Genomic DNA, 26,503 nt, shown 5'->3' on the forward strand with positions numbered 1-26,503 from the left:
AATCCCACTCCACCCTCCAGGTCTTTAAAACAGCTGTTCACCACCATCTCTTATCTTCCCCCATCCAAAACCTTGATCTTTTCTACCCCTGCTAATTTCACCCCAATTCCACTTTTTTGAAATACCAACTTCTGTCCTGGAAGTCCTTGGTGTCCTTGTGTTTTATACTTCTCCCCCCCACCCCCCCTTCCCACGCTTCCGCCCCCCAAGCCCTCTCCCTCCAACACATCTCCCAATGTCCCTGCTCTCAAATGTTGTGTTTGTGTGCTTCCCCTTCTCTCCCCATCTTGTCTTCCGCTCCCTCTTTTTATATATTTTGTTTGTCTGGTTGATTTGTTTGTGAAGTAAATGTTAGCTCTTTCACGAGCCTCGATTCAGTATACAAAAAAAAAAAGAAAAAAAAAAAAGAATGAATGTATTTCACTTTGAGAGCATTTACTTTGGGATTTACTTTTGATTTTCACAAGATTTGATTTGCAAACCGTAACTAGAATGAGCCTGGTGTTGGCTTAGCGGTTAGGGTGCCAGCTTGGGATCCTAGGATCCTGGGTTTGAATCCTGGTCGATCGCTGAATTAACGCCAGGGGGGTTGACTCAGCCTGTCATCCTTCCGAGGTCGGCAAATTGAGTACCAGGTTGCTGGGATGAATGATCCCGGTGTGTACCCCGATTTAGAATAGGTACACCATATCCATGCGCATCGAAAGAGGCGACTAAGGGTTGGCGTCAGGAAGGGCATCCGGCAATAAAAACATTGCCTCAAACAGGGAACCATGATTGTCATGGGGCCCGCAAGGCTAACCCCTGCTCTCGCAGGGAAAATGGCCTTAAAACGATCATTCATTCATTCATTCAACTAGAATGAGCAATCAAATATTGCATACGCTCGTCCAGACTTGTTTTGCGTGGTTTTATGTAGCACGTATCTTTATAGATGGACTCGCATTCTTAGAGTACATACTTTTTAGACTTACACACATTCTAATTGTACATACTTGGATGTGTGTGTGTGTGTACCGTAATCTACATACCCCACAAGGGTTAATAACATAAACCTTCCTGCCGCTAATGTGGCGTTTTTCGTGACGTTTTTCCAAGGCCACTCTAATAACAAAAGTAACAAGAAAGAGCAATCGGAGATGACAAACCCTCGCCAGGATGTATTTTCAGTGGTTTTTAAAGCTTTTGTGTTGAAACAAATATGGCGGCCGAACCAAGGGACCGATAACCTCATCATTATTTGTTTTCGAAACTAATTTATTCCAAGATTATGCTCAAGAAATTTCATCTTGATCGGTTGAAGTTTTGTACTTGTCGAATTATGATGTCATAATTGAGGCACATATGACATCATCATTAACATATTTTATTCCCCAAGGAGAGTTCTTTACAATGAGCCATGTCTCAATTTTTTCTATTCAGCACTTTCGGGGATATGGAGGTGCAAAATTTTTCGGTTTTTCCAAGATGGCGGCCGAACCACGTGACCGATGACGTCATCATAATTTTTTTTTCTCCACTAGTTTATGCCGACATGGCGCTCAAGAAATTGCTTCTTGATTGGATGAAGTTTTGTACTTGTCGAATTATCGAATTTTGGCATCTTACACACTGTGTCGAATTATGAAAAGCCTGGTGTTGGGCTAGCGGCTAGGGTGCCAGCTTAGGATCCTAGGATCCTGGGTTCGAATCCTGGTCGATCGCTGAATTAACGCCAGGGGGGTTGACTCAGCCTGTTCATCCTTCCGAGGTCGGCTAATTGAGTACCAGTTCACTGGCAAATCCCTGTTTGTCATTAAAAAAAAGGCGACAAAAAGGGTTGGCGGCAGGAAGGGCATCCGGCCGTAAAACACTGCTTCAAAAAGGGGACCAACAAAAACAACAACAACCACGGTGCCCGAAAAAGGCCGACCCCCGCTTTGCTGGGAAAAATGGCCTCTAAAGGTTTTTATTATTATTATTATTTTTTAATGGAGGTCTTGGGCCGAGAGAGTTAAAAATTTGGCACCGTCTATTCCAAGGCAAGACAAATATGTATGTAAAGTATGGCGATTCTATGTGCAACGGTGTAGACGTAGTACTGCGAACAAACAGACAGACAAACAGACAAACAGACAAACCAACCAACCAACATACTTGCCGGAATCTTTTCCGGCAAGTTACAAACAAACAGACAGACAAACGGACTCAAATGCAATACCCTCTTCTCAGGCGAGGGTAATGAATAACACATATGATAATAGCATAATATTAATGTGATTACGAAACAATATTTATACTAATAATATCCCGTCTCTCCAAGGGGTGTTTTCTCTTTGAACAAATGCCGTGTTAACATGTATAAACAGCTTATCGTGCTGTTTCATGGGGGGGTGGGGGGGGGGGGGGGGTAACGACCCCTACCAGAATTAAAAATATTATAAACCAAAAACACGTGTGACATTACCTTTTGAAACAGTCGCTACTACTGCTTAATATTTTGCACTCGCGATTGAAACCCATCATTTGCGTACAAAGTGGTTACCTGCTATGAGAGATATACCTTTTAATCTCAGGAAAGCACTAAAGTACACGCAGTACAAATGCAGAACAAAACTAGATGGTATTCAGAGAATACTTACCCTGCACAGTCAACTTGGTGTGAGCCAACTCTTCTATTTTTGAACGTTTCTTTTTTTTTGACGTTGACTGCACAGTCAACGCACCAATGACGTTATCGTTAACAACACCTATTCCCCATATGGAGTTATTTACAATGAGCCACATTTCAATTTTTAAAATGCTGACACGGCACACACTTTACTTTATTGAAATGCAGACACAAATGTTATATTTTCGTCAAAAATCGTCGGAATCTCACCAAATCTGTTTTGGTCGTGTGTTAATATACCTCAGCGATTGACAAATCTGAAATCAGAATTTTATTTGAGGTCTAAATGACCCGGTGAGGTCGCTCCGTACTTTGCCTGCTCGTCATGTGCAGTGTGATAATTAATTCCATGCCCACTCTAGAAGACTCTTCTTCTTCATGCAATAACAACTTCTATCTTCCAGACCGTACATCCAATCATCTTGAAATTTTGCACACGTGTTACACTTCATGACCTCTACTACAATACAAAGTTTCACCTCGATCAATAAAGCGGTTCAAGAGTTCTACATTTTTAAATGTTTTCATTTCATTATCTATATCTGCCAAACCACGTCATCTATCGCAAATTCCAAAAGGTAATTTTAGCAGACTGATATGCTGAACACATCTTTGAAGTTTCCCCTCAATAGGATCAAAAATGAGGGAGGAGCTAGGTTTTAAAAGTTTGTGCTTAAAAACATCATAACTCCGAAACCATGTGACGCATGACGTCATGCTCGTTGACTTTTTTGTTCATCATGGATATGCGATTCTGCCTGCAAAGTTTGGCCTCGATCTGTTCAGTTGTTTTGGAGAAAATTGGATTCTAGTGGTTTTTCAGGCTTTTCACTCAAAACAATATGGCGTCCGAACCACGTGACCTACGACGTCATTATCGTTTTATTTCTGCATCAATTTATACTGAGAATATGCTTAACAAATTTCATCCTGATCAGATAAAGTTTTTTACTTGTCGAATTATGACGTCATAACGGCGGCACCGATGACGTCATAATTGCCATGTTATTCCGCATGGAGAGTTCTTTGCAATGAGACCTGTCTCAATTATTTCTGCACAGCGATTTTTGAGATTATAGAGGTGCAAAGTTTTTTGGTTTTTCCAAGCTGGTGCCTGTACCACGTGACCTTTGACGTCATAATATTCACTAAAATATTCCACAGGAGGAGTCCCTCCTATGGTGAAAATTTCACGTCAATCGGACCAACGGTTGCCGAGAAAATGAAGTTTTTAAAATGCAGACACGCACGTATGATACGTAGCCGAATGCTTAACCCTGCTTTTCGCTTCGCGAGTGCAGGGTGAAGATTTCAAACAAGTGCATTGCCATTTTTAATTGGTATTCTTAATAGTTTGTTATACTTAGTCACAATTCTCAGTTTTTTATATATTTTATATTTTTCTTCTGTTTGAAACATGTCATGTTTGTTGTTTAATTCTACATTTTTTTGTTAATTCACCATTTGAATTTTATATATTTTCAATCTTTGATTGCAAATTATGAATATGAATGCATGTGTAATTCAGCCATTTGCTGCCAGACAAGCTTTCAATAAACCATTTTTAATTGGTATTCTTAATAGTTTGTTATACTTAGTCACAATTCTCAGTTTTTTATATATTTTATATTTTTCTTCTGTTTGAAACATGCCATGTTTGTTGTTTAATTCCACATTTTTTTGTTAATTCACTATTTGAATTTTATATATTTTCAATCTTTGATTGCAAATTATGAATATGTATGCACGTGTAATTCAGCCATTCGCTGCCAGACAAGCTTTCAATAAACCATTTTTAATTGGTATTCTTCATAGTTTGTAATACTTAGTCACAATTCTCAGTTTTTTATATATTTTATATTTTTCTTCTGTTTGAAACATGCCATGTTTGTTGTTTAATTCTACATTTTTTTGTTAATTCACTATTTGAATTTTATATATTTTCAATCTTTGATTGCAAATTATGAATATGTATGCATGTGTAATTCAGCCATTCGCTGCCAGACAAGCTTTCAATAAACCATTTTTAATTGGTATTCTTCATAGTTTGTAATACTTAGTCACAATTCTCAGTTTTTTATATATTTTATATTTTTCTTCTGTTTGAAACATGCCATGTTTGTTGTTTAATTCTACATTTTTTTGTTAATTCACTATTTGAATTATATATTTTTTCAATCTTTGATTCCAAATTATGAATACTCGGGCATGCCCGTACTATATATATATCTAAAATTATATCCCCCCCCTCTATTTACATGAAATGGTTTGGTCCATTCGCAAAGCCAAAGCGAACGGCTTGCGAGTACGGTGACAATCCCCCCCCTCTATTTACATGAAATGGTTTGGTCCAAAGCGAACGGCTTGCGGAGTTTGGTAAATAAATCGCCATAGCTCGGTAACTACTTCTCCGATTAATATGAAACCTTGAAAAGGCACATCCTCGGGTCCCCAGCAATATACCTGGCAAGTTTCAAGTATATCGGACCCGTGGTTGTCGAGAAACAGCGGTCACAGACAAACGACACACACACATACACAAACACATACACACACACATACACACACACACACACAGAGATTACTGGAATTATAGATAGACTAGGGCATGCCCGTACTATATATATATCTAAAATTATATCCCCCCCCTCTATTTACATGAAATGGTTTGGTCCATTCGCAAAGCCAAAGCGAACGGCTTGCGAGTACGGTGACAATCCCCCCCCTCTATTTACATGAAATGGTTTGGTCCAAAGCGAACGGCTTGCGAGTACGGTGACAATCCCCCCCCCCCCTCTATTTACATGAAATGGTTTGGTCCAAAGCGAACGGCTTGCGGAGTTTGGTAAAGAAATCGCCATAGCTCGGTAACTACTTCTCCGATTAATATGAAACCTTGAAAAGGCACATCCTCGGCTCCCCAGCAATATACCTGGCAAGTTTCAAGTATATCGGACCCGTGGTTGTCGAGAAACAGCGGTCACAGACAAACACACAAACACACAAACACACAGACACACAGAGATTACTGGAATTATAGATAGATGTATGCATGTGTAATTCAGCCATTTGCTGCCAGACAAGCTTTCAATAAACCATTTTTAATTGGTATTCTTAATAGTTTGCAATACTGAGTCACAATTCTCAGTTTTTTATATATTATATATTTTTCTTCTGTTTGAAACATGTCATGTTTGTTGTTTAATTCTACATTTTTTTGTTAATTCACTATTTGAATTTTATATATTTTCAATCTTTGATTACAAATTATGAATACTAGGGCATGCCCGTACTATATATATGCCCGTACTATATATATATCTAAAATTATATCCCCCCCCTCTATTTACATGAAATGGTTTGGTTCATTCGCAACGCCAAAGCGAACGGCGAACGGCTTGCGAGTACGGTGACAATCCCCCCCCTCTATTTACATGAAATGGTTTGGTCCATTCGCAACGACCACAGAACCCCCCCCCTCTATTTACATGAAATGGTTTGGCCCATTCGCAACGCCAAAGCGAACGGCGAACGGCTAAATCGCCATAGCTCGGTAACTACTTGTCCGATTAATTTCAAACCTTGAAAAGGCACATCCTCGGGTCCCCAGCAATATACCTGGCAAGTTGCAAGTATATCGGACCGGTAGTTGTCGAGAAACAGCGGTCACAGACAAACACACACACACACAGACACACACACACACACACACACACAGAGATTAGTGGAATTATAGATAGATGTATGCATGTGTAATTCAGCCATTCGCTGCCAGACAAGCTTTCAATAAACCATTTTTAATTGGTATTCTTAATAGTTTGCAATACTTAGTCACAATTCTCAGTTTTTTATATATTTTATATTTTTCTTCTGTTTGAAACATGCCATGTTTGTTGTTTAATTCTACATTTTTTTGTTAATTCACTATTTGAATTTTATATATTTTCAATCTTTGATTGCAAATTATGAATATGAATGCATGTGTAATTCAGCCATTCGCTGCCAGACAAGCTTTCAATAAACCATTTTTAATTGGTATTCTTCATAGTTTGTAATACTTAGTCACAATTCTCAGTTTTTTATATATTTTATATTTTTCTTCTGTTTGAAACATGCCATGTTTGTTGTTTAATTTTACATTTTTTTGTTAATTCACTATTTGAATTTTATATATTTTCAATCTTTGATTGCAAATTATGAATATGAATGCATGTGTAATTCAGCCATTCGCTGCCAGACAAGCTTTCAATAAACCATTTTTAATTGGTATTCTTAATAGTTTGCAATACTTAGTCACAATTCTCAGTTTTTTATATATTTTATATTTTTCTTCTGTTTGAAACATGTCATGTTTGTTGTTTAATTCTACATTTTTTTGTTAATTCACTATTTGAATTTTATATATTTTCAATCTTTGATTGCAAATTATGAATACGTATGCATGTGTAATTCAGCCATTCGCTGCCAGACAAGCTTTCAATAAACCATTTTTAATTGGTATTCTTAATAGTTTGCAATACTTAGTCACAATTCTCAGTTTTTTATATATTTTATATTTTTCTTCTGTTTGAAACATGCCATGTTTGTTGTTTAATTTTACATTTTTTTGTTAATTCACTATTTCAATTTTATATATTTTCAATCTTTGATTCCAAATTATGAATATGTATGCATGTGTAATTCAGCCATTCGCTGCCAGACAAGCTTTCAATAAACCATTTTTAATTGGTATTCTTAATAGTTTGCAATACTTAGTCACAATTCTCAGTTTTTTATATATTTTCTATTTTTCTTCTGTTTGAAACATGCCATGTTTGTTGTTTAATTCTACATTTTTTTGTTAATTCACTATTTGAATTTTATATATTTTCAATCTTTGATTACAAATTATGAATATGTATGCATGTGTAATTCAGCCATTCGCTGCCAGACAAGCTTTCAATGAACCATTTTTAATTGGTATTCTTCATAGTTTGTAATACTTAGTCACAATTCTCAGTTTTTTATATATTTTATATTTTTCTTCTGTTTGAAACATGCCATGTTTGTTGTTTAATTCTACATTTTTTTGTTAATTCACGATTTGAATTTTATATATTTTCAATCTTTGATTACAAATTATGAATATGTATGCACGTGTAATTCAGCCATTCGCTGCCAGACAAGCTTTCAATAAACCATTTTTAATTGGTATTCTTAATAGTTTGCAATACTTAGTCACAATTCTCAGTTTTTTATTTATTATATATTTTTCTTCTGTTTGAAACATGCCATGTTTGTTGTTTAATTCTACATTTTTTTGTTAATTCACTATTTGAATTTTATATATTTTCAATCTTTGATTGCAAATTATGAATATGAATGCATGTGTAATTCAGCCATTCGCTGCCAGACAAGCTTTCAATAAACCATTTTTAATTGGCATTCTTAATAGTTTGTAATACTTAGTCACAATTCTCAGTTTTTTATATATTTTATATTTTTCTTCTGTTTGAAACATGCCATGTTTGTTGTTTAATTCTACATTTTTTTGTTAATTCACTATTTGAATTTTATATATTTTCAATCTTTGATTACAAATTATGAATACGTATGCATGTGTAATTCAGCCATTCGCTGCCAGACAAGCTTTCAATGAACCATTTTTAATTGGTATTCTTAATAGTTTGTAATACTTAGTCACAATTCTCAGTTTTTTATATATTTTATATTTTTCTTCTGTTTGAAACATGCCATGTTTGTTGTTTAATTCTACATTTTTTTGTTAATTCACGATTTGAATTTTATATATTTTCAATCTTTGATTACAAATTATGAATATGAATGCACGTGTAATTCAGCCATTCACTGCCAGACAAGCTTTCAATAAACCATTTTTAATTGGTATTCTTAATAGTTTGCAATACTTAGTCACAATTCTCAGTTTTTTATATATTTTATATTTTTCTTCTGTTTGAAACATGCCATGTTTGTTGTTTAATTTTACATTTTTTTGTTAATTCACTATTTGAATTTTATATATTTTCAATCTTTGATTCCAAATTATGAATATGTATGCATGTGTAATTCAGCCATTCGCTGCCAGACAAGCTTTCAATAAACCATTTTTAATTGGTATTCTTCACAGTTTGCAATACTTAGTCACAATTCTCAGTTTTTTTTATTTTTTTTATTTTTCATCTGTTTGAAACATGCCATGTTTGTTGTTTAATTCTACATTTTTTCGTTAATTCACTATTTGAATTATATATTTTTTCAATCTTTGATTGCAAATTATGAATACTAGGGCATGCCCGTACTATATATATATATCTAAAATTATATCCCCCCCCCTCTATTTACATGAAATGGTTTGGTCCAAAGCGAACGGCTTGCGAGTGGTGACAATCCCCCCCCTCTATTTACATGAAATGGTTCGGTCCAAAGCGAACGGCTTCCGGAGTTTGGTAAAGAAATCGCCATCGCGTACACAAACGCGCAGGAAAGCGAATGAATCGCAAATTCGTTTTTATTAGTTTTAAAACATCGTTTAACGCCAACATAGCGCCAACATAGTTTGCAAACGTGAAATAAATGAATACGCTCTCAAATGTGCCATCCGAGGCAGAGTGTGTCCGCCACGTTCGGCACACGCGATCGTTCGCTGCTCTCTGATTGGTTGAATCGTTTTTTGGACATAGCTCGGTAAGTAATTGTCCGATTAATATGAAACCTTGAAAAGGCACATCCTCGGGTCCCCAGCAATATACCTGGCAAGTTAAAAGTATATCGGACCGGTAGTTGTCGAGAAACAGCGGTCACAGACAAACAAACAAACGTACAGACGTACAGACAGACAGACAGAGATTACTGGAATTATAGATAGATGTATGCATGTGTAATTCAGCCATTCGCTGCCAGACAAGCTTTCAATAAACCATTTTAAATTGAATTGAATTAACACTAACTTGAAAGGGAGGAATCCCAGGGTGTGTTCAGTTACCAAGCAGCTAGCTGGCACTTGCCAAGCCTGCCGTTCCATATCAACGGTTTTGAATGGAGTGCTTGCTCGAATGTTCAAACCACTCGGTGAGCTCTCCACAACTTGGGAAATAAACACCCCCCCCACCCCCTCCACCTCTCCAAAATGTTATTGAGGCTCACTGTAGATCTACTGTTATCGAAATACCCGAGAGAGGAATGACCCTTCCTGTCGCTCGCATAGGGAACGGGTGTTCTTGTGTGTAAAAATGCTGCACAGGCCTGTTTACCTATAATTAAGGTGTGCATGGCTGCAACCGTCGACAATGCTTACCGCGTTTTTCTTATTTGAGCATCTCGTTGACCTTGTTGCGTTCGTTCGCATGATTTTTATTTCCATATCTCGCCTAATTGATTATCTTATCCTTTTTGGCCAGTTAGTCCTTCGTTTTCGTTCCTCTTTCCCTTCCTGCTTCTTCCCGGCCACCAGAAGACATCTCCAACCTCCCTCCTAACCCTCCCACCTCATTCCTAGTGTTGTCTCGCCCTCCCCAGAACCCCGGTATGGCGAGACGGCCCCATAACTGCGTCCGTTTTTTGTTTGCGAAGGAAGGACCTGTACCTGTACCATCAAGTGAGTTATTTGGTCGGACGGTGTTGTAAAATGTAATCGGGTTTAAGGCTGAAGATTTTTTCTGCCTAATCTCCTTGGCCTGTGGGTTTGACGTGTCCTTAGTCCTCTGGAAGGCTTGCCGAATACTGGGTGCAGTTGACTTCCGCTCGGTCAGCTGGGTCTCTGGTGGATTGGGCAGCTGAGGCCCTCTGACCACGAGAGGGTTGGCACGGTCCGCCTCTCCAATGAGAGACTATGATGTAAAGATTTGGTTGCCGCGATATGTCGATGTTAAGACCATCACAGTTTATCCGGAATGGTTGGGGTACATGGACTGGGGCGTGCCATTCAGGTCAAGGAGGATGTTGGTCACTCACATCTCCAACGGGATTGTTATTGGGATGGACCATGGGTGGGTATTTTATGCTGGTCATCCTTAAGTATGCCGCAGGTGCGGACAACTGGGTCATCTTGTGTCTGGGTGCAAAGAACACTTTTGCCCCCAGTGTGGCCAGTTGGGATATTTGAGGGAGCGCTGCACCGCACAGGTGAAACCTCTGTGGTGCGTAGGAGCACACCTTTTGCTCCTACCGGCAGAGCTATCCAAGAACAACATGTGTGTCTGCGGATGGGGGTGGGGTTGTTGCCACAGGTACGAGTATGGGGGATTGTGCCTGTTGTGCGTGTTGTTTCTTCCCCTCTCCCCACATTCCACCCCCTGCAGTAAAGGAGGATGAAGGGAATATGGAGAGAAAGGAGGAGGGGGAGAAATAGCAGAGGACCTGGATGTGGTCATGCCGGGTGCTGGGCCCACTGAGGTGGGAGAGGAGGTCTATTTATTGCTCTGTTAGCGGGATCGTGGAAAACAACACCTGTTCAAGAGACACCGCTGCCGGAGGTTGGAAAGGACGGCTTTTCCTCAGACTACGAGGACATTGATGTAGTTGAATGTACAATGGAAAAGCCCCAAAGGATGGGATGGGATAAAGGAAAGGCTCCCCTGGGCAGGAGCTCACACAGTAGATATGGAAGACATATTAGGCCAAACAAACCTGTCTCGACCACATGGTCTATACTATTATTACCACAATCTATGGAGCCTCCCCTCCCCACCCACCTCCCCCCTTTCCACATAACAGTATGTATGGACATACAGTGCCCTCAGGAAGTATTCACATCCCTTAACTTTTTTTTACATTTTGTTGTTACAGCCTGAATTGAAAATAGATTAAATTGAGATATTTTTTCATTGATCTTCACATAATACCCCATAACGTCAAAGTGTAATTTTGTTTTTAGATTTTTTTTATAAAATAAATAAATATCTAATTTACATAAGTATTCAGCCCCCTGAGTCAATACTTCATAGAAGTGCCTTTGGTAGTGATTAGAGCTTCGAGTCTTCCTAGGTATGTCTGTATCAAATTTGCACACATGGATTTGGGGAGTTTCTCATTCTTCCTTGCAGATTTACTCAAGCTCTGTCAAGTTGGATGGGGAGCATCGGTGAACAGCAATCTTCAAGTCTTTCCACAGATTGTCAATGGGATTCAAGTCTGGGCTTTGGCTGGGCCACTCAAGGACTTTCACGTTCTTGTTCTGAAGCCATTCCAGTGTTTCTTTGGCTGTATGATTGGGTTATTGTCCTGGTGAAATGTAAATCTTCGCTGCAGTCAAAGGTCTTTTGCTCTCTGAAGCAGGTTCTCCTCAAAGGAGTTGCCTGTATTTGGCTCCATTCATCGTTGCATTGGCATGGGGTGTGAATGTAATAAAAGTCATGGGGGTGTGAATACTTCCTGAAGGTGCTGTAATTCCGAACCAGTTAAGAATTTTCATGGCACCTGGTGGATGTGATATGAATAGTCTTTGAAAACATGGCCCACCCTCTCTTCCACAGTGCAATGATTAGAACATCAAGTTCACTTGTACAGTTTTATACTCGAGTAGTATTCTCGAACTGTTAACTTGAATAAAATGACGTGTTGTTCTGAAGCATGGAACATGACATGTAATCCAAGCAATTCCATGAATCTAGCAATCAGGAAGGACGAGCATTACATCAAGACTGATATCCAGCAAGAGGTCATATGGAACATCCACAATCTTATTTGTGCTTCCATACCTGCAGTGGACCACAGTTGGTGGAGACGTGTTCATTTTATTGCGCTCGTTGTAGACGACGGAGACAAAGTCGATGAGATGGCTGGTGCTTTTGGGGACACCTTTATCAGGCCAGGTATGGAAGTGGTAATGGGACACTGTCCTGGTCTCATTATCAAGCTTCTAAAAGGACAAGCAAACAGGAAAAGGACAAAGATCACCCCAAACAAGCAAAAGCACAAACGTTTATATTTTATTTGAAAAAGAAACCTTTTCACTTTGAGTTCATTCTCCCCGATATAACTTCCTCCATTATACTCTCATCACCATGGATGATCTCCAGATCGTAATAACTTTACTCTTCCTTCATCAAAATGGCTACCAACAGTGATTCTCACACCACTGATCTAGACTCGACCACTGTAAACATGAGTCACCTCCAATTGGTGACAACTTCCATCCTTACGAATGGTTGGGCTTATGTCACCCACAGTACCTTGAGGTTTTCTAAAAAAAGTGGAAAACCATGTGAACCAACTTTCGAACATCGATCTAAAAGGATCTGTTTCGTTGTTATGTGGTGCAAACAGCATCAGCTCAAGAACTTCAGCGTGTCAGTCAAATCATTACAGCTGCACTTTTATCTCTTTTGCAAAAGCTTTTACTGTTTTTGGAAACTGAAAATTATTTCATTAATAACCAACTTACCTTCCCCTTTTAAATGTTACTCGTTTGCAGTTTCATGTTGACAATATCAATGTAGGAGGATTCAAACTATCCTACACTCTCAACTCCAAGATTAGTCATCCGTTCACAACATCATTTCCATCCATCCGGGATCCTTATTATCATCTCACGTTGTGGAGTTGTAAGGCACGGACGATACAATGGTCCAGGTTATCCACTCGTAGTAGGGAGATGACAAATTTCCCATAGTTATGTGGTTGATGTTCATCTGGCCAGTATTGCTCACATTTCGGCTGCCAGAGAAAATGCACGAATGAGGTGAGGACGTTGGGAAAAATGATCGGGAGGTGATGAAAATGGGGAGGGAGGAAAAATGATGATGTTGGGGAGGACAAAGGAAAATAAATAAATAAATAAATAATAAATTATATATATATTGTTGCGGTTTTAGAACCCACACTTTTGTAAATAAATAATCACTTGTAAATATGACATTAAAGGTTAAAGGTTGCACCCCTAGTTAGTCCACAAGCAACATGTAGGCCACCAAAGGAACTCAGTTATTTCATTATTATGTGTTTTAGATAAGGCCGTGTTTCCAATAGTTGAACCTGCATTGCGTCAATCAAATAAGGAGTAGGCCCTTTCGTCCATTTTGCGATCTCTCTCTCCAAGCGCCGCCATTACGGGCCTTGTTAGCAGCGTTCGCTGCCATTGAGCTGAAGCTCGTTCAAACGACGCCATTAACCATGCGGTCAGGCCCGAGGAAAAGGGGGTGGGACGCCAAGAACAAGGTGTGGCCTGTCAACCAGCCGTCAAAGGCGTGGCCGGTAAGCCCTCGCCAACCAACCAGGGCTGAGGTGAGATCACCGACGGGTGTGGCTTTTTGGCTGGCGGAGTGATCCTGGCGATACAATGACCCTTTCCCTCTTGTCTCTCTCTCTCTCTTTCTCTCTCTTTAACTCTGTCGTCGCCCCAACTTTGTGAAGGTGGGATGCACCATCCTGGATGTGGGGATCTCTGGGTCGCGTGAACGAATATAAGCGTGAACGAAAAGCCCTTTCACAGGACTCGCGTGCACACGGCAGTGGCTGAAGGACTGGTGAGAGAGCACGCATTGTAACGGACTTGCACGGACTTCTTCCTTTGGTGGACTTGATGAGAGAGCGCTGAGTGTATTGCGAAAGCCTATACGGAGCGCACATTGGCAAAGGAGGACTCACTCGCTGGCGCTGAATAGATAACTTGAGAGAGAGAGCGTTTGACACGACCATACGTTTACTACGAACAAAGGACACGAGCCTCCACCCCCCCCCCCCCCCCCGCCATATGTAAGGTCCGGTCGCGTTCCAACTACGCGCGGAGCTGCCTGCTGGGTTTCGCCCGCGGGACCGGAGCCTGGACCATCTACATGGACCTTCCACCCTACCAGCTACAATCCCCGTGTGAGTGTGTATGTTTGGCTGGGGTAATAAGTTAAGACTGTGATAAGACTGCCCTGTGTCCTGCTTCTTCTTCTTCTTCCTGTACATCCTTTCGTTTCCTCTTTCCTCCTGTATATTTGTAATAAATTACCTTGTTCTTTCTTGGTTTTCCCTAATCCGATCGCATCCATCCTTTCTCTCAATTGAGTACCTGTGGCACGATTCCGAACCGCTACAATTGGGTTTAGTCTTTGTTAATAGCTCGGATCATGGATTGCTAACCGCTCGGCATTATCCATCATATCCGTGGTTCGAGCGGGAGTTATTCCCTCGTTTCCGGCGGGCGTTACTACTTAGGTAGCAGCAAACCCCTAGGCCTAGCAAACCCTACCTAACGCCACGCCGGGAAGGACGTTATAACTTCCAGGACTCGGGACAGCCAGCTAAAAAGACAAGGGGATTAACCCCCCCACCCCCCTTGATAAGGGGAGAGCCGACCCCCGAGATCCGTAACAATATATATATACAGACTTGGCATTTAATATGGAATATATTTTTTTTCTTGACTTGGGTTTACTTTCTGAACTCAGTATATCAATCTGGTGAGTTTCTTTTACCCTTCGGTGATGTCTTTGTTGAAAGAACCATGTCACTGATTGTCTTTCGCAGCAAGAAGTCAATAACAGGATTATATCACAGGTGGCGTGACAAAATGTAAGGACAGGTACATTTGACGATTGGCTTCACAATCGGGTATATAAGGGTTGTTGCGTTCTGTATTAGTGGAAAACAACTGCTGCACGTCTACAAAAGTTATTGCCGCTACCTATGGAGATGGTCCGTCAACTTGGCAATGCTGTTTGTCATGGAGTGGTGGTTTTACGAAATTCTGGCATGAAACAGCGTGCTATTGCTCGGCAGTATGGCACCACTCAAGGTCAGGTGTCAAAGATCCTGAAACGAAATGCTCAGAGGGGTGTCCCTACTCCAATACCGAGGCCAGGATGTCCACGCAGAACCACAAGGAGAGATGATCGCCAGCTGCCACGGTTAGTCTGCAATGGCCGTACCAAGTCAGCTAATCGGCTTAGGGCTGAGTGGCAGCAACTGACAAATGTGCCTGTATCCAGAAGGCTAGTCAACCAACGACTGGTTCAAGCAGGCTATCGTGCCAGGCATCCCCTGAGAAAGCCACGCCTGACCAGACAACACAGCGAGCGCCGATTGCAGTGGGCCAGAGAGCACCGTCAATGGCAGCCAGGACACTGGAATCACGTGACCTTCAGTGACGAGTCAAGATTTCTGGTCTATCATCAAGATGGCCGCGTCCGAGTGTGCAGAGAAGTGCATGAAGCCCACAACGAAGATTGTATAGTGCCAAGAGTCCAAGCTGGAGGTGGTGGGGTGACCGTTTGGGCTGCTTTTCATGCAGGGGGCAAAACTGACCTGGTTGTTCTGAAAGGGAAACCTGAACCAGTTCAAGTACAGGGTCATTCTGGAAGAAACATTGTTTCCATTTGCTCGTGCAACCTTTCCAGGAAACTTTGTCTTCCAAGATGACAATGCACGGCCTCATCATGCTCGCATGATCCAACACTTTCTTGCTGACCGTGGTGTAGAGCATATGGAGTGGCCTGCCATGTCCCTGGATATGAATCCCATAGAGAACTTGTGGGCAGAATTAACACGTCAAATCGACAACTTGGACCAGCAGCCTGCCTCTGTGCGTGAATTGCAGCAGACTATTGTCACTGCATGGCAAGCGATTCCTGTCCAAACCTTGGCAAATCTCGTGAACAGCATGCCTCGACGTGTACATGCTCTCCTGAATGCTCGTGGGGGTTACACGAAGTACTGAACTGTAATTTTACTGTCCGTAATCCCAGTCATAATTTAGCTTTTGTTTTTGTTGAAAAAAAAATTGGCTAATGTGCAAAATAAAGAGATACTTCTGGAAAACGTACAGAAGTTTAACACAGTACTGTCCATGAATTGAGTTCGATATCAGTTTACATCACTTTCAAGGATCAATTTATTTGCTTCGAAATGTCAAATGTGGTTTTTGTTTCTTTTAAAGGTCACATTAACAAAATCTAGAATAATTTCAACATAATTCCAATGAACTTTTGGTTCTAAGACATCTTGAAAAGTAAGTTCACCCCCACAAAAAAATATTCCATATTAAATGCCAAGTCTGTATATATATATATATATATATATATATATATATATATATATACATACATACATACATACTAGCTTGGCTCGGCTCGCTGCGCTCACCCCACCACACATCGTTACTGAGGAACGGGCTTATGTTAGCTGAGGATAATGACTGCACCTGAGCTGCTGTGTTGTCATGATTTACACCAATCATAATACAAACAATTATTTTACACAAATTTATTTGTAGTGGATGTGATATTACATTTTTATAAGCAATTTAGGTTGAAGATTTAGGTTGAAAAATTCTTCTTTTTTTTTTTAAAGAACCCCTCAGCACATACATACAGAAGGGGTAGGTGCAGACTGGAAGTTTGGGATGATTACATCTCACCACCACAAAATTCAAAACACCTTACCACCACGTAATTAAAACACCTCACCACCACGTAATTTAAAACACCTCACCACCAAGTAATTCAAAACACATCACCAACTAATTCAAAACACCTCACCACCACATAATTAAAAACACCTCACCACCAAGTAATTCAAAACACCTCACCACCAAGTAATTCAAAACACCTCACCATCACGTAATTCAAAACACCTCACCACCACATGATTTAAAAACACGTCACTGCCACGTCATTTAAAAACACCTCACCACCACATAATTCAAAATACCTCACCACCACGTGATTCAAAACCACCACCACGTTATTAAAAACACTTCACAACCACGGAAACAAAAGTTTCAGGGAGTAGTTCAGTGACAACAGACACTGCCCAGATATGTAGATATATAGATAAATGACTGTACCTGAGTTGCTGTTTTGTCATGGTTTACACCAATCATAATTCAAACAATCATAATGCACAAATGTATTTGTAATATACGTGATATTACATTTTATAAACAATTGAAGTTGAAAAAAAATTTTTTTTCGCAAAGAAATTCCTGAAAAAAATAAATAATAATAATTGGAAAAATTTTCTTTAAAAATACCCTTTGGATATACCGACGGGAGAGATAGGTGCATACCAGAAGTTTGGTAGGATTTCACAAAAGTTTGAGGGAGTAGTTCAGTGACAACACAGGACAACACAATACAGACACTGCACAGATATATATATATAGATAAAAAAGGTTGAATATAAATAAATGTAAAATAAATAAATAAATAAATAAACATAAATAGAATATATCAATAATATAATATAACACATCAATAAAACTAATTTAATATAATATAATGTTAATATAATAGAATGCATATAATAATATAATAATAATATAATATAATATACTTGTAATAATAAATGAATAAATTATATATAAATGATAATAAAATGAAATAAAAAATGTAAAATATAAATAAAATGCAAAATATGAAAATTAATAATCAAAAAAAAAAAATGGAAAAATGATGAAAAAAATTAGGAGGGAAAAAAATGATGGGGAGGGAAAAATGATGGGGAGGGAAAATGATGATGTTGGGGAGGACAAAGGAAAAGAAATAAATAAATAATAATAATTTATATATATATATATATATATATATATATATATATAATATATATATATATAATATATATATATATATATATATATATATATATATATATATATATATATATATATATATATATATATATATATATATATATAAACTTAAATGTAAATAAATGTAAAAAAATAAAAAAAATAAAAAAATACATAAATATCATATATTAATAATATAATATAATACATCAATAAAATTAATTTAATATAATATAATGTTGATATAATATAATATAATATAAATAGAATGTATATAATAATTATATAATTATATAATATAATATACCTGTAATAATAAATATATAAATAATATTTTTTTTTTTTAAAAAGAAGTAAAATATAAATAAAATGTAAAATGAAAAAAATATAAAAATTTAAATAAAAAAAAGGAAAAAAATTAGGAGGGAAAAAAAATGATGATGGGAGGGAAAATGATGAGGAGTAAAGTGTTATTGAATGGAACATGGAAACCATGGAAACAGATCAATGTTTGTAACACGTGTCCAGACTTACTCGATCGGCCTCCACACACTGGGCCAGCATGACGATGTTGCTAACTTTCTTTTCCCAGACCATCCGCCAGAAATCCACAACAGTGTTGGGAAGAGGACCCTGGGAAGCAATGAACTCCCGCGGAGAAGAGAATCCCTGCAGAGATATCAGGAAGCATCACTTTGCAGTCTTTAACATCATTATTTGCAGAGACTGTTTGTTCACTTTTATCAACTCAAAGCCACACAGACATTGGTGTTCCAGCAACTGCGATACTCACAGGAATGTAGCTTGCATTGATGTAATCTGAAGAGTTGTCATTGTGTTGCACACTCAGGTGTACACGACTGTGATCATCTAAAACGGACAGGGGTTACGAGGAGGAAAGAATAGAGTTATTGAGGGAGAAGAGGTGCTTGATGATAAACAAAAATAATGTAGAACTAGAGCAATGCGACTGTGTCGCCAATATCCCTCCGCATAGTTCCACAACAGGTGGATGCCCTCATTCACTGTCTTAAAAATAAAAAAAGTTTGATTTAAATCCCTTCAGCTGTTTTCAAGTATCACATTTTCACCAGCCATGACAGGTTTCACATCGATCGGTGAAGTGGTTTCAGAGAAGGGATTAAAAAAAAAAATCGGCTTTCAAGCTAATATGGCTGCCATACCACATGACATATGACCTTAAAAATGTACACTCTGCATATGTATGTGTAGGGGATCACGTTTGTGAAGTTTCGTGTTTATCAGATAACGTAAGGTTTTCTGTCCAAGATGGCTGCCAAACCACATGACATGCGACATTATCATTTTCAAACTATATGCAGCAATGGTGTTAGATGATATTTGCAAAAAATTGCATCGATAGGGTAAGCAGTTTCAGTAATATAATTATTTAATATTTTCCTTCAATCCAACATGGTTGAAACACCATGTGACCAATGATGTCTTCGTGATCATCTTTTAATCACCATATCTAGTCAATGACACACGTAAAGTTTCGAGTCAATCAATTTGGTAGTTCGGGCGACGTTGTTTTTTAAGGTTTTAGGTTAAATCCAATATTGCTGCCAAACCATGTGACCTATGATGTCATAAATTGAATATTTCAATACAAATGGGTCAGAGATCATGTGCATGCAATTTCAGATTTTTAGGAGAAGGAATTCAATTTAAACATTTTTGACTGGTATACCACTTCACCTATGATGTCATCATTATCCTACTTTTGTTCTCTATTGGAAGTTCTTGACAATATGCCAAGTTTAAAATTTTTCCATTCAGCTGTTTCTGAGAAATATTTTTTAATTATTTGTGTTTAATTCAAGATGGCTGCCATACCACGTGACCTATGACGTCACAATTATGACAAAAACATTCTACATGGGTGTCACTCCTACCCTGAAAATTTAATCTCAATTGGACATGTGGTTGCTGAGAAAAACGAGGTTTAGCCCGTATGAACGGACGGACGGACTGACGGACAGACAACCCGAAAACATAATGCCTCCGGCCACCTTCGGGGGCGGAGGCATAAAAAGTTCACCTGTGACATTGAGGTTTGTAACCTGAGCAGAGAGCACCTGACACTCATGACCAAAGTTTCAGATCCCATATAGTGTGTAAATGTCTCAGCTACTCATGTCCTTGTATTCACATTCAAGTCCAAATTCATATTCAAGTCCAACAGTGTAAACTTAGACGTCCATACAGGATGTACAAGATCCTCCATATTAGACACGGTTGAACAACAAGGGCACTCGTGGAATAATAAAATAAGTAGCAAATTTTGACTGTTTTGATTTATTTTTTTGAGTAGCAAAAAAAAAAAAAAAAAGTAGGAGGGTAGCAGGAGGACATTTCATTAGGGCACTTTAAACTTGGAAAAGTAAGGAAGGTATTTAGGAAAATCCACGGCTTCTTCTTTCACCTCAATCATGAAGCTAACGTTTCCAAACTGGATTTTTCTATTGTTTTTTTCCCTGCGTTGCTGTTTGTATTTTCTTCGATTTTTTTTTCCATGTCCTACCGTCTTGTCAATCTTACTATAATTCACCAAATGTCTGTCCGTCTGTCTGTCTGTCCGTTTGAAGGTACCATGAAAACTGCTGAACCGATCGCAACGATATTTTGGGTGGATAATCCTGGGACCCCTAGGAGTAAAATCGGCTATTTAGTTTTCCCAATTTCAGCTTTAGTCTCCAGCATTCTCAGGTTTGGACTCACGCATAACATTCGCGTTTGCATAACGTTCATTGTTCTCATTGTGACGATGTTGTTTTCCTGGGTGCCGCACAAACGGCTGCACCGATCGCTGCACGGCTGCACCGATCGAACTTGGTGACCTTTTAAAGACCTTTTATAAGGACACGGGTTGAATCCCTGCTTGAGATAATTCTAACCCATTTCAACTGAAGGAAACACGTATCGGGAGTACATACGACGTAGCGATTGTGAACACGATTAGTTTAATCTCCACATGAGAGAATTCCACATAGCTATTTGGGCGGTGAATATGCGAACAGATCGCTGCTTCCATCGATCTTGCCAAGTCTGTAACAGCTATCGGCTCAAAATCCTTTTAACTGTTGATTTGGAAGTTTTTACAATGAAGGAAACACGTATCGGGAGTACATACGACATCGGGAGGACTAACTGCACGCGTCTTCAGCATCAAGCTTAAATCTGTCATGGCGGATCTGAAGAGCGGAATGCTTGGAGAAGTGGTGGGCTACTTCAGCATGGAGGATCAGAAACGTTGACTCCCACACTGCCACATCCTGCTGATACTTGTCCCGCATGACGTTCTTTTCCAGGGTGCCGCACAAACGGCTGCACCGATCGAGATTTAACGGATGTTCATATAAATCGTTTAAAAGAAAAAAAGCCTTCAATTTCTGATATTTAGCCTTTTCATTTGGGCCTCCCAATTGAAGCCTCGCCCATAGGGCGGGTACCGCTGCTAGTATTGTCAAATTCGTTTTCGTGTAGCCCAGGCCTACTCTTCGGATAGCCGGGTGCAAAATCATTTCGATTTTGAAGTTTTTTGTGTCATTCCATTTCTTTTCCCCCCCAAAATGTTGTCCTTTCTGCCGCTTCAAAGTTACCGTCAAAGTCTCCCTCCTTGTTTCAAAAAAAAAAAAAACAACCAACAGAAAGTTCAAAAATGGGAGTGTGAAAATATGTAATTAAGGTGAAAAGGACTGAATACAAACGGAACTCATCTGTGTAGAATGGTGCACACACGAACACACACATGACCCCCGCCAACCATCCCCGGGCCACTCCTACGGTACATTTGGGTACATCTATCCGTTTTGGCGTCGACCCGTTGTGGGCCACTCCTATACTCAGCAACCACATCAACAGATGAGAGGGTGTTCCTCATTCCAGAACAGGTCCAGATATTCCAAAACAGGATTGAAGATGGCCAAGTAAGGCCAAGTAAAAAAAAAAAAAGTTTCTCGTCCCCGCCTGCTTCCGTTTTAGTCACCGCCTACTTTTATTTACTATTTAATACTATTTTTTTTAATATATACTTGTTTAAAAAAAAATCGTTTTGCGAAGAAACTCGGTCTAAAACTTTCCGTTTCCGGGCGTTTGCTGATCGTATCTTGTGCATTGATGATCTGAACTATGATGGATCGCGTCCTCTAGCGGAACTTCCTGGTTAATACACGCTGGGCTTAACGCAGACACTTTGTGCTAAAGACGGTCAATTCTCGCAGCGGTTGTGCACTGGGCAAGTGCAATTTACGTGTAAAAATCTTGCATTTCATCTATCTATAATTCCACTAATCTCTGTGTGTATGTTTGTTTGTATGTTTGTATGTTTGTATGTTTGTCTGTGACCGCTGTTTCTCGACAACCACGGGTCCGATATACTTTAAACTTGCCAGGTATATTGCTGGGGACCCGAGGATGTGCCTTTTCAAGGTTTGAAATTAATCGGACAAGTAGTTACCGAGCTATGGCGATTTAGCCGTTCGCCGTTCGCTTTGGCGTTGCGAATGGACCAAACCATTTCATGTAAATAGAGGGGGGGGGGTTCTGTGGTCGTTGCGAATGGACCAAACCATTTGATGTAAATAGAGGGGGGGGATTGTCACCGTACTCGCAAGCCGTTCGCTTTGCCTTTGGCTTTGCGAATGGACCAAACCATTCCATGTAAATAGAGGGGGGGGGGATATAATTTTAGATATATATATAGTACGGGCATGCCCTTATTGCCCTAGTACTTTTAATGGTACAAATTTGAGTAGGGAATATGACGATATTCGTGTGTGTAAGCATACGTTCGTCGACAAAAGTTTTGAAGTCTTGGTTCGCGAGATCAGTTGTAGATGAGAAGCGAACGTTGAACGATCTCTTCGCTAAATTTGCCAGTGGAGAATTTGACGATGGAGATGACATTGGTGATGGATACCAAACAACGAAAGTAAGTTGGCGTCGTGATATAGCGTAAATATTTAAGCCATATCAAGACATACATTTTCTAGTGTACTTGTTTATAAATACTTGGTGCATTAAAAAATCCATATGTAGCTGTAACGCTATACTTGGATGGCCTAGTACTAGTTGTAGTTTCGTGTATTCTGAAGTGTGAATACAGTCAGGCCATAGTCCTACCCTATGATGTAGGTTTAATGGTGGGAGGTGGGAGTACAATGCGGGTCTCTGAGTGAGAAGCTAGGTATCTAGGCCCTGTTGTAGTCAATAAAGTAGGCCTAGAATAGGCCTACTATATAAAGTAGGCCTGAAATTACAGGCCTTTCGGTAACAATCAACACTGGCATGTTTCACATTACATTGGACAAACTATAGAGTCTTTAAGTCAGCCACAGTGGTCATTCAATTCATGGCAGCCATCTTGGAAAAAAATAGCAAAAAAAATGAAAATAGTAAATAGTAAGGGCCTCCCTCCTCCTTTTTCAAAAAAGTCCGGACGAGAAACATTTTTATTTTTTTACTTGGCCTAACATCTGGAGAAATTCCAAAACTCGATCTCATTCCGCCTTCTCCTTCCCCTTCCTGTACCTCTTTTTTTTACCCTCTCCCTTTTGCCAATATTGTCACTGAAGAAAACGCTTCTTCCTTTGAAATATATTTTAAAAAACATTTTCAAGTGCTTCACTTTCTTTATTCCTCCACCATGAGTACCCCACGTGTTCTTCTTATCGCTATGTATTCCTCTTCTTCTTCCTGTTTTTGTGAACCCGTCTCTCACCGAAACGCTTGGTCCATGAAGCCTCCTCCGGGTCCTCCCGCACGACCTTTCCTCGTGCCTTCAACAAGAAGTCCTTCCTCCCATCCCATGATCTTTATCTCAGAATGTGAAATGTGGGAATCTTGAGAAGTCCAATTTGCAGAGGTTGTTTACGCATGACAATCAAACCCATTCACATTATGTTACAGGGTCAAACCCCCACGTGTCCGTATCCTCCCCCACATCTCCCGCAAGACTGGATTATTCCATGCACACACCGTCTACACGTCCCCCTCTTCAGCACTTCATCTCCCCCCTTGCTGAAACCCCCTTCACCCCACCCTCTCGAAGCTTCCCACACGCCCCACCCTCTCCAATATTCCACCTCACCCAAGTCTCTCAAAGCTTCCCACCACCATAGCTCCTCAAACCTTTCCACTCCTCCCAGTCTCTCAAAGCTTCCCTCCACCATAGCTCCACAAACCTTTCCACTCCTCCCAGTCTCTCAAAGCTTCCCTCCACCATAGCTCCACAAACCTTTCCACTCCTCCCAGTCTCTCAAACCTTCCCTCCACCATAGCTCCTCAAACCTTTCCACTCCTCCCAGTCTCTCAAAGCTTCCCTCCACCAAAACCCCTCAAACCTTTCCACTCCTCCAAGTCTCTCAAAGCTTCCCCTCCACCATACCCTCACAAACCTTTCCACTCCTCCCAGTCTCTCAAAGCTTCCCTCCACCACAGCTCCTCAAACCTTTCCACTCCTCCCAGTCTCTCAAACCTTCCCTCCACCATAGCTCCTCAAACCTTTCCACTCCTCCCAGTCTCTCAAAGCTTCCCTCCACCTTAGCTCCACAAACCTTTCCACTCCTCCCAGTCTCTCAAAGCTTCCCCCCACCATAGCTCCACAAACCTTTCCACTCCTCCCAGTCTCTCAAAGCTTCCCTCCACCATAGCTCCACAAACCTTTCCACTCCTCCCAGTCTCTCAAAGCTTCCCTCCACCATAGCTCCACAAACCTTTCCACTCCTCCCAGTCTCTCAAACCTTCCCTCCACCATAGCTCCTCAAACCTTTCCACTCCTCCCAGTCTCTCAAAGCTTTCATCCTCCAAAACCCCTCAAACCTTTCCACTTCTCCCAGTCTCTCAAAGCTTCCCTCCACCAAAACCCCTCAAACCTTTCCACTCCTCCCAGTCTCTCAAAGCTTCCCTCCACCAAAACCCCTCAAACCTTTCCACTTCTCCCAGTCTCTCAAAGCTTCCCTCCACCAAAACCCCTCAAACCTTTCCACTCCTCCCAGTCTCTCAAAGCTTCCCTCCTCCAAAACTCCTCAAACCTTTCCACTCCTCCCAGTCTCTCAAAGCTCCCCTCCTCCAAAACCCCTCAAACCTTTCCACTCCTCCCAGTCTCTCAAAGCTTCCCTCCTCTAAAACTCCTCAAACATTTCCACTCCTCCCAGTCTCTCAAAGCTTCCCTCCTCCAAAACCCCTCAAACCTTTCCACTCCTCCCAGTCTCTCAAAGCTTTCATCCTCCAAAACTCCTCAAACCTTTCCACTCCTCCCAGTCTCTCAAAGCTTCCCTCCTCCAAAACTCCTCAAACATTTCCACTCCTCCCAGTCTCTCAAAGCTTCCCTCCTCCAAAACCCCTCAAACCTTTCCACTCCTCCCAGTCTCTCAAAGCTTTCCTCCTCCAAAACCCCTCAAACCTTTCCACTCCTCCCAGTCTCTCAAAGCTTCCCTCCTCCAAAACTCCTCAAACCTTTCCACTCCTCCCAGTCTCTCAAAGCTTCCCTCCTCCAAAACCCCTCAAACCTTTCCACTCCTCCCAGTCTCTCAAAGCTTCCCTCCTCCAAAACCCCTCAATCCTTTCCACTCCTCCCAGTCTCTCAAAGCTTCCCTCCTCCAAAACCCCTCAAACCTTTCCACTCCTCCCAGTCTCTCAAAGCTTCCCTCCTCGAAAACCCCTCAAACCTTTCCACTCCTCCCAGTCTCTCAAAGCTTCCCTCCTCCAAAACTCCTCAAACCTTTCCACTCCTCCCAGTCTCTCAAAGCTTCCCTCCTCCAAAACTCCTCAAACATTTCCACTCCTCCCAGTCTCTCAAAGCTTCCCTCCTCCAAAACTCCTCAAACATTTCCACTCCTCCCAGTCTCTCAAAGCTTCCCTCCTCCAAAACTCCTCAAACCTTTCCACTCCTCCCAGTCTCTCAAAGCTTCCCTCCTCCAAAACCCCTCAAACCTTTCCACTCCTCCCAGTCTCTCAAAGCTTCCCTCCTCCAAAACTCCTCAAACATTTCCACTCCTCCCAGTCTCTCAAAGCTTCCCTCCTCCAAAACCCCTCAAACCTTTCCACTCCTCCCAGTCTCTCAAAGCTTCCCTCCTCCAAAACCCCTCAAACCTTTCCACTCCTCCCAGTCTCTCAAAGCTTCCCTCCTCCAAAACTCCTCAAACCTTTCCACTCCTCCCAGTCTCTCAAAGCTTCCCTCCTCCAAAACCCCTCAAACCTTTCCACTCCTCCCAGTCTCTCAAAGCCTCCCTCCTCCAAAACCCCTCAATCCTTTCCACTCCTCCCAGTCTCTCAAAGCTTCCCTCCTCCAAAACCCCTCAAACCTTTCCACTCCTCCCAGTCTCTCAAAGCCTCCC

General features: G+C 40.5%; 1 protein-coding gene and 1 long non-coding RNA gene across 4 annotated transcripts in view; one reads left to right on the forward strand and one right to left on the reverse strand.

The window, feature by feature from the left end:
- The window catches only part of LOC144892193 (uncharacterized), a 477,241-nt gene that overhangs the window by 69,598 nt on the left and 381,140 nt on the right, over positions 1–26,503 (forward strand). The gene's annotated exons all lie outside the window — the stretch shown is intronic.
- LOC137428037 (receptor-type tyrosine-protein phosphatase eta-like) overlaps positions 1–26,503 on the reverse strand; it is a 111,715-nt gene that overhangs the window by 37,582 nt on the left and 47,630 nt on the right. For 2 of the 3 annotated variants that reach the window (XR_013623391.1, XM_068117967.2), the window contains exons 7-10: positions 18,937–19,013; positions 18,678–18,812; positions 13,181–13,303; positions 12,346–12,506 (exon numbers count right to left, since the gene is read on the reverse strand). Coding sequence is in view for 2 of the 3 variants with exons in the window: in XM_068117967.2 (XP_067974068.2) it covers positions 12,346–12,506; positions 13,181–13,303; positions 18,678–18,812; positions 18,937–19,013 (496 nt within the window). In the remaining variant the exon portion in view is untranslated. The remainder of the gene's footprint in view (positions 1–12,345; positions 12,507–13,180; positions 13,304–18,677; positions 18,813–18,936; positions 19,014–26,503) is intronic. The other variant, XM_068117969.2, reaches the window with a different exon arrangement.

This window comes from Myxine glutinosa, chromosome 5, assembly GCF_964187855.1.
Source record: "Myxine glutinosa chromosome 5, kmMyxGlut1.1, whole genome shotgun sequence".
NCBI classification, from domain to species: domain Eukaryota; kingdom Metazoa; phylum Chordata; class Myxini; order Myxiniformes; family Myxinidae; genus Myxine; species Myxine glutinosa.